Below are 12,519 nucleotides of genomic sequence, written 5' to 3'. Positions count from 1 at the left end.
CAAATAACTGTACACACAGACTCAAACTTAGGTGTGGTTGTGGATAACCTTAAAGAAAACCATGCCAGTGTCACGAGACTGAAATGGTATCTTAACCTTATTTTTGGAGTGAGTCAAATCAAAGTTTACCAACTAGTGAGAACAGTGTGGTATTTCTACTCCTATTCCTCTACTCATTTCCCCTGTCCAAAGTTTTCCATTCCGTGAAACCAGGTAGTAATGTCATCTTCTCCTTTTACTGGCATCACACTATCAGTGGATTTTGGACTTGAATGAGTCAATATTAACTCTGTAACACCAGCACATCTAAAAATAACTATCACCGCAGGAAACTTGGTGTTTGTGATCCTGACAACAGCGAGAAAAACACCCTGTTTAAATGCTGTATAACACACACACACACACACACACACACACACCGCTGTGTTCCGTATATATAGTACACGCCCCGAAACCTGTGGTTTACCTATATTTGCATTACTGCCTTGCCCTTTTTCCGGACGTACTATCGTGTCAAATATTATATAGACAGGACAGCTGTAGGATCAGGCGGCTGACATCTTCATTTTTGACATAACATTTAGGCGAATAAAAATAAACTGAGCCCAGATAACTTTTACAATGCATCTAAAAGTCAGATTCATTTCTTTAAACGCATAAAATATGTTAAAGTATTATTTCATTCTTCCTTCTACTGTATTATTTTTGTCATTAAAGAACATAAATCCCCTATCATATAAGCTGTGACGTGGATAACTTTCATCATGGATAGATATCACAAAGTGCTTTTTAAAAGATAAATAACAATATAATCAGATCAGATCTCCTGCAGCTTACCTTGCACTCTGTAACCGCGATGATCCTCTGAGTGATCTGTCTCTTATTTCCCGACTCTCCTCCTTTTTGTACACTCTCAGCTGTTTCAGTTTCGATTCAGGCAAAACAATCCTGATGCTTTCTTTTAATTGCCCCAAGTAAATAAACACATAGGTTAAACTGCTGCCATTAATATGTTCAGCAACACCAGTCGTGCATCATAGTCTTGGTTGCTCATAATTTTAAAATGTTGCAGCATTAATTGTAAATTTAATCTCTTATGAGTTTAAGTGTCATGATCAGGTGCATTGAGATAAAAACAGTGATTATTTGCTCTGTGCAGACACACCCATTACTCTTTAGTGAAAATTCCAAATAAGTTGCAGTAAAACAAGTTTCCACTAAAGTCACATGACATGAAGCATACAGGAAAAAGAAGGAGGTCAGAGTGATGGTGTTCTGACAGGATGTAGGATGGAGATAGAAATGCACACAAAGTGTCTTTTTATTCCAACTTTATCTGGCCATGAAACACCCACGAAATATTTAACAAACACTTCACTCATTTGTGAAATGATGCTGACAGTGATAATGCTAAAATGCCTGTCTGAAACTTAACCAAAAATATAGTTTAGCTTTTTGACTAAAAATAAAGTGACAGCAGCAAAAGTGAAGAGGAATCATAAAGTAAGCAAAGGAACTGTTAACATTAGTTACTGACTGACAGTGTGTTGAGCAACAGTGTGTTTTATTGCTTGTGAATTGTTGAATATATCCCAATCAAACACCCATGATACTGTGGTATTTAGACCTGTCTGCCATGGCAAGATTACAGATAAAATATGATTTCTAAGAAATATATAGCTTAATCCTACTACGTGTTTGTTACATTGTCTACAAGAATCTAATGTTTCTGTGATCGTCTAAAGAAAAATGGAAACACAGATGGGGTAAAAAACTGATGACATGAAAAATAAGATTTACAGTCGATCTACCACCTATGCCAATTTTCATGTCTCTGTGTTTCTCCTTGGTCGGACTGCTGTGTCCTGGGTTGTGGCAGCTAAAAACATCCGAGCCAGATCCTTCACCTGAAAAAAAATGTTGAAAACTCAGTGGAAGTTGAACCCCCCCCCCCAAAAAAAAAGTGAAGAAAACACAATAATACACTTTGTGGATTGTTCTGAAAAGTGCAGTGAGGAAACTTAAACCAAAGTGTGCTTATAACATTTGCCTGTAACAGGACAAGGTGTAAAACAATCAGGTGTACCTTCATGCCAGTGGAGAAATCTGAGAGCTGTTCTGTTTCACAGGCTGTTGGAAAAAAAAGGTTACTGTCAACCATATTTCTCAAGCTTTTCCTCATTATCTTTCCATTTCCTGTGTTGAATAAACCGCTAACACATACATGACTTAGGATCCCTCTCAGTTGGGCTTCTGTTGCTGCCAGGATTCATTTTGGCGGTGGCACCTGTTGAATCTGGGACCCTCTAGAAGAGAAAAATAGTTTTTATTATGTCTTTTGCGACCAAACTGATTACAACTAAGTCAAAAAATGCCCCCCAAAATTTCCCAGCCTTCACAGATCCAGTACAACAGAAGCACTAATACCTGTACCTGTGATAGGTAATAATTCTCCTTGTCTTTCTTTTTTGGGTCGGACTGCTGTTTCCTGGGCTGGAATGACAGAAAACCTCTGAGCCAGAAGCTTCACCTGAAAGAAACGAGGCACTTGAGTATCCATCAAACAATATAAATTATACTAACTTGTCTGTTTTGCACTTTTCAAAATATAAAGCAACGAATCATGGAGCTACTGTAGGAATGCTTCCATATTATAATCTAGAAACAACAACAACAAAGAAATGAAAAAGGAAAATGTAAGAAATAAAACACTGTTTGTTTTCTGTATTCCTGCACACCTCTCCCATCTGACACCTCAGTGAAGTAAAAAATAAGATATACAGGGCCAACAACCTGTGATAGCTTTCGTTTCTCTGTCGGTTGGACTGCTGTTTCCTGGTTTGTGGTTGCTGAAAACATCCGGGCCAGTTCCTTCACCTGAAAAAAAAGTTAAACATTCATATATGATCTTGTTGTTGCACCTTTTTAAATCTGTCAAACTAATTAAAAACCGTATGTGTCTCAGGTTGTGATAACAATTCTTTTGCTTCACAACATATTCCAATAAGTCACAACTGATATACAGTACCTTCATGCCAGTTGACAAATCAGGCTGAGCAGTGTCATCCACTGTAGAGAAAGAGGAACAGTTACAGCTTCATTTCCATGATTACTTAGCAATTTCCTGTATTGAATAAACCATTCTGCTTCATACATGATTTGGGGTCGTCTTTAGTTGTGGCCTCTGCTGCTGCAGAATTTGTTTGGGCAATACTTGTCGAGTCTGGCACATTCTGTCAGGGAGAGAGAGGTTTTTTTAGCGTTTGAAGCATTTGCTACCAAATCAATTACTGCTCTGCAAAAATAAATTAGCATTTTAGGGTATTTTCAATTTCAGTGCATGATTTTCTTGAGAAACATCATTTAGCACTTGTGGAGCTTTATTTTCTAGAGGTGCAACTAATGATCATTGAATGGAGTTTTTACTGAAGGTGAATGTTTGTAGGAAAATAACATGGCAATCCATTCAGTAACTGATATATATATTTTTTTACAGATTAAAGGATACTCCCATTGATAAACTCTAAGAGAAGCACTGGTACCATACCTCTGATAGTTTTTGATTCTCCTTGTCTTTCTCCAGTGGTTGAGCTGGTGTTTGCTGGGCTGCGGTTGCTGAAAACCTCTGAACCAGAGGCTTTGCCTTAAAGATAAGAGGCACTTAAGTATCCAACAAATAAGTCTAAAACCCAAAGAGATTAAGTTTACAATATGAATACAAATACCAGATAAAAGCAGCAAATCCTGACAATGGAAACAGCGTAATTAAGAGTTTCTCTGAGAAAAGTGACTCAAACTATCCTCTGATCCTCTGGGGACCATGAATACCATGAATAGAAAATTTAATGGTGTAGAAATCCAGTACTTAATTAGATATAGACTAAAGTGGTGGACTGATCAATGAACATTGTCATGAATAGACTACAATAGAGGTACTATATACAGTGACAGTTTTTTATTCTGTATTTATATAATCGGTTTATATTTCACCAATAATCCATACCCGTTCATATTTTGTCATTTTTATTTGTATATAATTGCTTTGTGTATATTTCCTTTGGTGGGCTTTTATTTTGTTAATTTCGTTCTTTCGATGAGGTCACTTCCTGTACATTCGCAGTAGTCTCTTCAGATTGGAGAGGCCATACGAGTGCTCCGATCAGTGTGTGTAGAATCGTGAGAAAACCCGCTAATCAGAGGAGCAGATTTTACTTTGTACAGGTGACAAATATCGCATTGTTGTTGTGATATTTATTTCAGTGTACATGTGCATGTTCCATCGAGTACAGCACTTTCATGTAGCATGCTAGTTCACTGTTTTGCTAGCTGGGGCTAACGGAGCTCCGGTATGGTTTCTCTTGTGGTTTTCTCCTCTCGTTTAAAGGTTCGCATATAGAAACCTCGACATGAGAAGTTGCTGTACTGATATTATTTTGTTTGATACAGGTATGTGAGCGCCCTCTTTGTGTTGTTTTGTAAATCTTTTTCGTATTAATAATTCTAGTTTAACACAGATGTGTATCTGCATGTTGTGTTCATATTTCAGTGGTAATCTGTACTCTACAAAATTGCAGCTGTTGGGTGGTAATATAGCTTTTGAACGGGCATTGCGATTGTAACTATGCGGTCTGAAAATGATGTGTTTTTTGTTTGTTATGTGGCAAATGTGGATATACATGAATCGTGCACTGAGTTTGAACCAGGCTCTGCTGAAGAGAGGTGTGCATGTAGAAACCCTGGCATGAGAAGTTGCTGTACTGATATTTTGTTTGATACACAACCTGTGAGAGAATAAACACTCCCTGCCCCCTGTGGCTGGCAAAGAAGCAGTTGTCTATCTTATTTTTTTATCGTCCACCAACACAACGCAGAGTGATTAAAAGAGTGAGGGATAGCTACTGTTGGACTGCTGTTTCTGGGCTAGAAGCACTTAGAAGTTATGAAGCACTTAAGTACAGCAAAAACAGATAAATACAATACTATTCAACACTGATCATCTTTACTCTAGCATTCCTCTCCTGTTTGACAGCACAGTGAGATTAAAAATAAGATCTACAACCTGTGATAGTTCCGGTTTCTCTCCATTTTGCTCCTTTGACTGGACTGCTGTGTTCTGGGTTGTAGTAGCTGAAAACATCCGGGCCAGTTCCTTCACCTAAAAAATGTTGAACACTGAGTGCAAGCTGGACCCCATAAAACAGCTCATGAATTCAACAACTGGGCTTCAAGCACACCAGGTAGACATGGATGAATAAATAAAATTAGCAAATGTTAAGTTATAAAAAAGGTTGGTTGTGATAAAAGATATTCAAATGAAGAGTTTGCTGTACCGTCAGGCCAGTGGAGAAATCAGGCTGTGTAGTTTCACCCACTGTAAAGAAGGAAAACTGTAAGTGTTTCTGATTATTGAGCAATTTCTTGCCTCAAATACACCATACTGCTACGTACTTGATTCAACATGTTCTGTCGTGGCTTCTGCTGCTGCAGAATTTCTTTGGTTGGTGGTACTTGTTGAATCTGGTATGTTCTGTCAGGGAAAGATGGAAGATTTCTAATATGAAGCATTCTACTTTAGATTACAACAAACTGTGTAGAAATCAGCTGGAAAAGACTTTCAGATACAAACACAGCTCTCTTGTAAGCAAAGGTATTGATTGATGATTGATGATTCCCTGCTGCAGCATACCTCACAGGCTCGCTCAGCTGCTCTGATGTTTCTCATTTTTTCTTTCATCTGTATTTTTGGCGGTATTTCAGGTCTGGGTCTCTTCTGTCTCACCTTGAATGAAACCACACACATGTTCACATAGAATTAAACTAATCTTAAACTAAATATCTTTTTTGATAATACAAAGCAAAAGGTGTTGAGTGTGTCTCTCACAGCCTGGTCTAAAAATGCTTGTGATATACTTTAGGTCCATTTATATTACATTTCAACTTACCTCATTTTCCTTCCTGTCTGTCTCCCTCGGCTGGGTTACTGTTGTTGGTGGATGCTCCCTGGCCGATCCATTCACCTGACAGATATTAATTACATTAACTAGTACTTTTCAGAACAATGAGAAATGACACAATAAAGAAAATAGGTGCATGTCACAAGATGCTACATGTTTTGAAAGGGTTGCATTGGTTTATGTTCATGGTAAAAGATTTCTGCTTTACCTGCTCACCAGTGGAGAAACCCTGCGGCTGATTGCCTGGCTTTGGGTGTGTGGCTCTTGGGAAAGACGGTGGTGGAATTGGCAAAGCTGTGGTGAAAGGAGGTGGTCACTTCCAACCATGGCTGCTTTATTTTTCAGATTGTCATGCAAAGTCATGTTTGGACTGAATTATAATCGTCTACATACGTGATTTTGGTTCCTCTTTGATTGTTGCAGAGCTGATGGTTGATGACACTGGCACATCCTGACAGGTACAAGTGGAGAGTTAAAAAGTGTTGATATTATTTCAAAGTCAAACAAATTAGTTCTGGTTTACAGATAGATTACATCTATCTTACATTGTCCTTGGATTATTGTAATGTGGTGTATGGTATTTGTGATTAAATGAATGGTTAGTGATAATGTTTGATGCTTAATTTCTTTCTCCCTTGGTGAGACTACTGGTGCTGGAGTAATTGGAGGCTCCCTTACTGATTTAGTCGCCTAAAAGATGGAACAGAACAAGATATTTATATTTATTTATATTTAAATTTAACACTATACTGGTTCCATTTCAAAGTCCAAGAGTTCCAACAAATCTGCTCTACCTGTACACCAGCGGAGACATCATACAGCTGATGGCCTGCATTTGAGGTTACGGCTCTCTGGAAAGACTGTTGTGGAGCTTCAAGTGCTGCAATTAAAGGATAATACCATTTTATTTTCAGACTGATTTTCAAAGTCTTTGTCTTGAACAAAGTGTAATTCTTGCTTTGTACGTACATGATTTAGGCTCCTCCTTGGTCACGGCTGTTGTTTCATAGCCAGTACAACCATGGATCTTCCTCTGATTTCCTGTCATTGCTCTACAGTCTGCTGTCTAATAAAGGCAAAAAGTCACTGCTTAAAAAAATGTTTTCAGTGTCTGTCGCTTTCAAGTCAGAATCTTTGTGAATCTGCTTTACCTGAGGAAGGGTGTAGAAATCCTGCCGCTGATGGCCCAAATTTGAGTTTGTAGGTCTTTGTAAAGAGTATTGAGGAGTCACAAAAGCTGTAGTGAGAAGAGATGGTCAGTCCCACCCTTGACTGCTTTACTGATTTGAAAGATTTAGTCTTGAATAAACGTACGTGAATGAAGCTCCTCTTTGATTACTGGTGCTGTTGTTCGAAGGTCAGTACGGCCATTACTCCGACTTCCTGTCATTGCTCTGCTGTCTGCTGTCTAATTAAGGCAATAAGTCACTGAAAATATCTGACAGATGTCAATTCTATTTACATGGAAGTCAGAGTGAGAATTTGAACTATTCATGAATCTGCTTTACCTGTGGATAGATGGAGAAATCATACAGCTGATGGCCAGGCTTTGATTTTGTGGGTCTTTGGAAATGTGGTTGTGGAGTTGCAAATGCTACAAATAAAGAAGATTGCAATTTTTAACCATAGCTGCTTAATTTTTTGGATTGATTTTCAAAAATTTCATAATGAACAAAGTGTAACTGTAGTTCTGTACATACGTGATTTGGGCTCCTCTTTGATTGAGGCTGCTGTTGTTGCATAGTCGGTCCAGTCATGGATTTTCCTCTGATTTCCTGTCATCGCTCTTCTGTCTTCTGTCTAATAAAGGCAAAAATACTTTACTATTACAAATACTTTTTAAGAAATGTAAAATATAGGATCTAAAATAAACAGTTAAGTACCTGTGATAATGTTTGACGTTTAGCTTTTTTCTCCTTAGGTCGAACTACTGGTGGAAGAGTAACTGGAGGTTCCCTTACTGATCTATTCACCTGGAAGATGATAATTCCCCTTACATGTTACCTTTCATCATCTGACTGTTTTAAGTCAGAATTTCAACTACTTGTGAATCTGCTTTACCTGTGGAAGGGTGTAGAAATCCTGATGCTGATAGTCGGACTTGGACTTGGTGGTTCTCCGAGAGGAGCGTTGGGCCTCTTTGGGAGGTGCAAAAGCTGTAGTGAAAGAATATGATCAGTCTCAGTGTTAGCTTTGTATTTTGTGATTTAAAAAATCTTGTTTTGACTGAATTATAATCTTTGACATACTTGATTTATATCTCTCGTTGACTGTGGCTGCAGAGTTGGTGCTGACATACATGCCTGGTGGCTCCAGCACTTTCTATCAGGTTAAGGTGGAAAGTTGAACATAAATACATTATACCGCTGAAAGAATGAATGACTGAAATAATGAATGATCTTTAGGCTAAATGCTAACATCAGCATGATAACATGCTCACAGTTCCAATGTTTACATGCAGATGTTAAACTGATGTCATGTTAACCATTCAGTTTAGCATGTTAGCGTTACATTAGGATGAATCATCCTCTGGGGCCCATGAACGTCTGCACAAATATTTGTTTTGCGATATTTCAGTCTGAACCAAAGTGATGCACTGACCAAACAACACAACTCATGGCTAAAACACTACTTTTAACACGACTGGTTACCCAAAATATCCCTATGCTACAATTTATACCTCCTCCTTGATGATTGCTCTTTTAGCTGGCTGACATTTCCTTTGATCCACTTTAACTTTCACTTCCACTTCCCACTGATTTTTCCAGTAGTACTGCTCTTCCTTTGGGATCCTCACTCCCTTCGGTGTGCATCCCATCTTCCCCTGGTGAATTCTTAAGCCTTGATAAGTCGTCATTTTGGTCCAACCACAGTGACAAACCTGGAGGCTCTTGTCTGAATAGAAGTATGTGTCTGTTTGATTATTTCAGGGGACAATGAAACAAAATATAATATTGGTTTAGAGTGTATTGACATTTTTCAACTTTTTTGTTGTTGTCTTCCATTCATTCCACAGATTTAGCTTTGTGTCTTGTTTGTGGCAATATTAGGTCAAGATCTTCTTTTAGTCTTTTTCCCTAACAGAACATGTAATCAGGAATCTTTCTATAAAACCCACCAGTCTTGAAAGAGGTGTAGACATCCAGCCTGAGGTCCTTTTGAGCGTTTGTAAGTTCCACATTTGTCCACATAAACTGTTGGTCACTCTCTGCAACCCTGACCCCTTTCATTGTGCATCCCATCCTCCCCTGGTGAGTTCTTAGGCCCTGGTACGTTGTGACTTTGGACCAGCCACAATGGCAAACCTGGAGGCTCATTTCTGCTGTCTGTCCACATATAAACATTTTACACAAAATCACTGTCACAATACTGACACAGAATGCTGCACCTCCTCTTTTTCTCTTGCATCAGGTTGCGTTTGTTATTAAACTATGCCGCAAGCAGTGATGGAAAGTAACTATGTACATGCACTCAATACAGTGATATTCTGAAGTTAGTTAATGCGACTTTACAATTATACTGCACTAAATTTCAGAGGAAAATACAGAATTTCCAGACTAAACAAGAGACTCAGGCCCTGATGGTTAACCAGCCCAGCCACCGCCCCTGCCACCACAATCTCCCTTCTCTCCTCTACTGTAGCTTCTCAAGGCATCACTTCCCTTTAAGCAGTTAAACATAGGAAAACTCATCTGTATATATATTTTTTCATTTTGTGGTTAGTGTAACTGCACTTGCACCTCTGTCTCATACAGGAAAAAGTTTTTCAATCATCATAGGTATTTTCAATAAAACTAAAAAAAAAAAAAAAGAAAAGTTCACTAAATTACTTGAGATACTTGATATTATTACTAGAGATAATAAACTGTGTTGCTCTGTTGCCTACCTTGAGGTCCTCCTCTTTGTTCTGTTACTTCTCTCGTTCTGAGAATAACCGCGCTCTGCCAGTGAACGTTTTTCTGCTTTCAGTTTCGTTTTCAAAAAAACCCGCCAACCGTCCTCTTTTTAATATGCCCAGACATGAAAAACACGGGTGTTTAGATCTGAGTATAACCAGCCTCGGTGGATCCCTGTCCTCCTTTTTTTTGAATACATTCACTATGAAGCCAGTAGGAAATAACAGAAACATCAACGACACACATGCATTAGTAAAATCGGTAAAGTTTTTATGCATTTAAGATGCACAAGCTCTCTCTCTCTCTCTCTCTCTCTCTCTCTCTCTTCAAATTATTGTAATTAGTGTGATAAATTTTCTCCATGAGGTTTAAGCATTACTGTCTGGCTGTATTTCATAACAAAAGACAACCTGATAAGACTTCACTAGAATCATGCTTAATTTGCAGAATTAGGGGGAGCGCCAGCCCAACCTGTTGCAACACAGAAAATCTTCAGAGCCTAAAGACATTTCTTATATAAATACAAAAGAATAAGACTCTGTTATCACTCAAACTGTCTGACTTTTGGCTCTCTTGTTTTAAGATACAGGAAATATTCTGTGTGTAAATTCATACTTCCATACTCACATTTGCTATTTTGACTGTGTAAGTGTGTTCACACTGACAAGTATGGAAACATAACAGCAGTTATTTAAGTACCAGGATTTTGCACTAAAAACATTAAAAGGTGAAAAAGGACCACAAACGCATTTTCAAACTTGTGAAAATGACGGATATGTCTTTGGCGCCGGATAATTTCCGTACCCATTTCCACGTACAACACATAATCACTGAACCACAGAGCAGTGACAAACTCAGACAACAACCTCCCTCTGTTTGAGCTTTACAAAGTGTGTGTTTACACTTCCATTCTGAGGAGACATGCACTGAAGTCTGCATCTCTTAATGGGACAACTTACTCGAAACCACGAAAACCAGCTGTGAGTTTCAGCACCATCACTACCGTCTGATATCAGACACCTCACCAAGGCGAAGAAGTTCCAGCCATTGCATAAGATAGGTTATGTGATATAAAGTATATGTTGAATGATTTAGTATGGTCCTTGAAAGATGTTTTGAAAATTGAAATGGCCCTTGATAAGAAGAAGGTTCCCCATCCCTGGTTCAGGCAGACATCACCAAAGCCCCAGAAGTGGTATCATCATTTTGGCATAACACTACAGTTACTTTACAGTTGCTATATTTAACTTTCATAGTGATTGAAAAGAATAAACTTTCTCTTTCCTTAGTTTTGACTTTGACAGCCTGCTCTGATTGGCTTTTCAATCCAGTTGAGTTAAAGATCAGCTTACCTTGCAGCTCTGCAGAGGTGTTTTAATTTCCGAGGGGCAGCCATACTTCAGACATGCCCCATCATCCACGTTCCTCACGGGTGTCACTAAGTTGTGGCCTTTGAGTCTTTCAGCCCCCACCTTTTGGTCTGTGCAAGTGTCACTGGCCTCTTTGTCTTCCTTCCCAGTGTACAAATCCTCGTTTTCCTCTGGAGTCTTTTTCTCCTTTTGCTGCTGCTGGACAATGTCTCTCAGGACAAAGTTCACAACTGGGGAACTGGGTACAGACGTCATGCATATGGGGCACACCTTGGCATTGTACTTTAAGTTGGCTTTCAGACATTTCTTGCAGAAGGAGTGGCCACAAGCTGTGGTGACAGGATCTCTAAATGTATCCATGCAGATGGAGCATGTTAGATGGTTCTCCAGTGAGCAGGTCTCACTGGGTGATGCAGGAGCAGAGGCCATGTCTGCCTAAAAAGAACACCACTAGGTTACTGAGGAGAGTACTTTCTCATGGTGCTTCTGGCTCATCAACCCAGACCTGTGTTCAATGAGTGAGAAAAATCTTTAAATTATCTCAATTAATGTCAGCACCCTTGTCCCATTCTGTAGTCTAACCCCTGATGCATCCTCAGCATCAAACGCTTAACTAGACATCTCTATTGTATCTCTGTTATAACTAGTTACTCATCTCTGTCATGAGCAGACATCGGATGAATAGTAGGGCTCAGGACACAGCGTCGCTTGTGCAGGTAATGAGAAAATGACACATACTTCAAAGTCAAGATGGCAAAGCAGATTTCAATATGGAGACATCAATAAAATCACACTGAACAGACCAAGAGATAATAAGATGCATTAATATTTTGCCTACCTCGTGGTCTTCTTCCTTGTTCTTTTACTTCCCTGCTTTGAACGATAACCCCACTTTGCCAGCGTTCTTTTTTGTTGTCAGTTTCATTTCCACAACCCCCCTCCAAAAAAAAAAACAAAAACAACGCCCACTGCCATCTCTTAACCCCTGCGGTGTCCTCTGGGTCAAAGTGAGGGTCGGTGGCCAACAATGTGCCTTTGTGTGTCTGTGTGTGTGTGTAGTAGGAATTGTTGTGCATGACATTCATGATTCTGAAGCTGTTATCTTTTGTTTTTGAGTAATAGTAAGAAGAAAAAAGTATACGGAATACGAAGGGCAACGGGAGGGTTAACTAAACCCAGCCATGACCACATGGTTACTACTGATATGAAAAGCATTGTAGTGTAGCCCTGAACATAACCAGCCTCTTTTTCTCTTCCTCTTTTAATACATTCACTGGTAAGTCAATAGGAAATGACTGA

At 39.0% G+C, this 12,519-nt stretch overlaps 1 protein-coding gene and 1 long non-coding RNA gene across 2 annotated transcripts; both read right to left on the bottom strand.

Moving 5' to 3' along the window:
- Positions 1–1,724: 1,724 nt before the first annotated feature.
- LOC108891080 (uncharacterized) lies at positions 1,725–2,257 on the bottom strand. Its single transcript, XR_001962236.2, has 3 exons — positions 2,225–2,257; positions 2,087–2,130; positions 1,725–1,907 (listed from the first exon to the last, which is right to left on the bottom strand). It is a non-coding gene; the product is annotated as an uncharacterized LOC108891080 (long non-coding RNA).
- Positions 2,258–2,265: 8 nt separating this feature from the next.
- On the bottom strand, positions 2,266–12,178 carry LOC127139616 (uncharacterized; the record flags this gene model as incomplete). Its single annotated transcript, XM_051067669.1, has 27 exons — positions 12,059–12,178; positions 11,203–11,725; positions 9,073–9,280; positions 8,635–8,867; positions 8,204–8,276; positions 8,016–8,110; positions 7,838–7,927; positions 7,655–7,754; positions 7,463–7,548; positions 7,269–7,362; positions 7,106–7,191; positions 6,924–7,020; positions 6,749–6,834; positions 6,633–6,644; positions 6,348–6,405; positions 6,163–6,248; positions 5,943–6,017; positions 5,687–5,779; positions 5,449–5,527; positions 5,331–5,371; positions 5,060–5,155; positions 3,548–3,643; positions 3,155–3,233; positions 3,029–3,069; positions 2,794–2,877; positions 2,434–2,530; positions 2,266–2,306 (listed from the first exon to the last, which is right to left on the bottom strand). Coding segments are annotated over exons 2-27 (2,673 nt in total), but the record flags the coding sequence as incomplete, so codon positions are not given.
- Positions 12,179–12,519: the final 341 nt, after the last annotated feature.

The sequence above is a fragment of the Lates calcarifer genome, unplaced genomic scaffold, assembly GCF_001640805.2.
Source record: "Lates calcarifer isolate ASB-BC8 unplaced genomic scaffold, TLL_Latcal_v3 _unitig_1872_quiver_2040, whole genome shotgun sequence".
In the NCBI taxonomy this organism is placed as follows: Eukaryota; Metazoa; Chordata; class Actinopteri; family Centropomidae; genus Lates; species Lates calcarifer.
The sequence above is the reverse complement of the archived record's forward strand: the minus strand, read 5'-3'. Positions and strand labels throughout refer to the sequence as shown.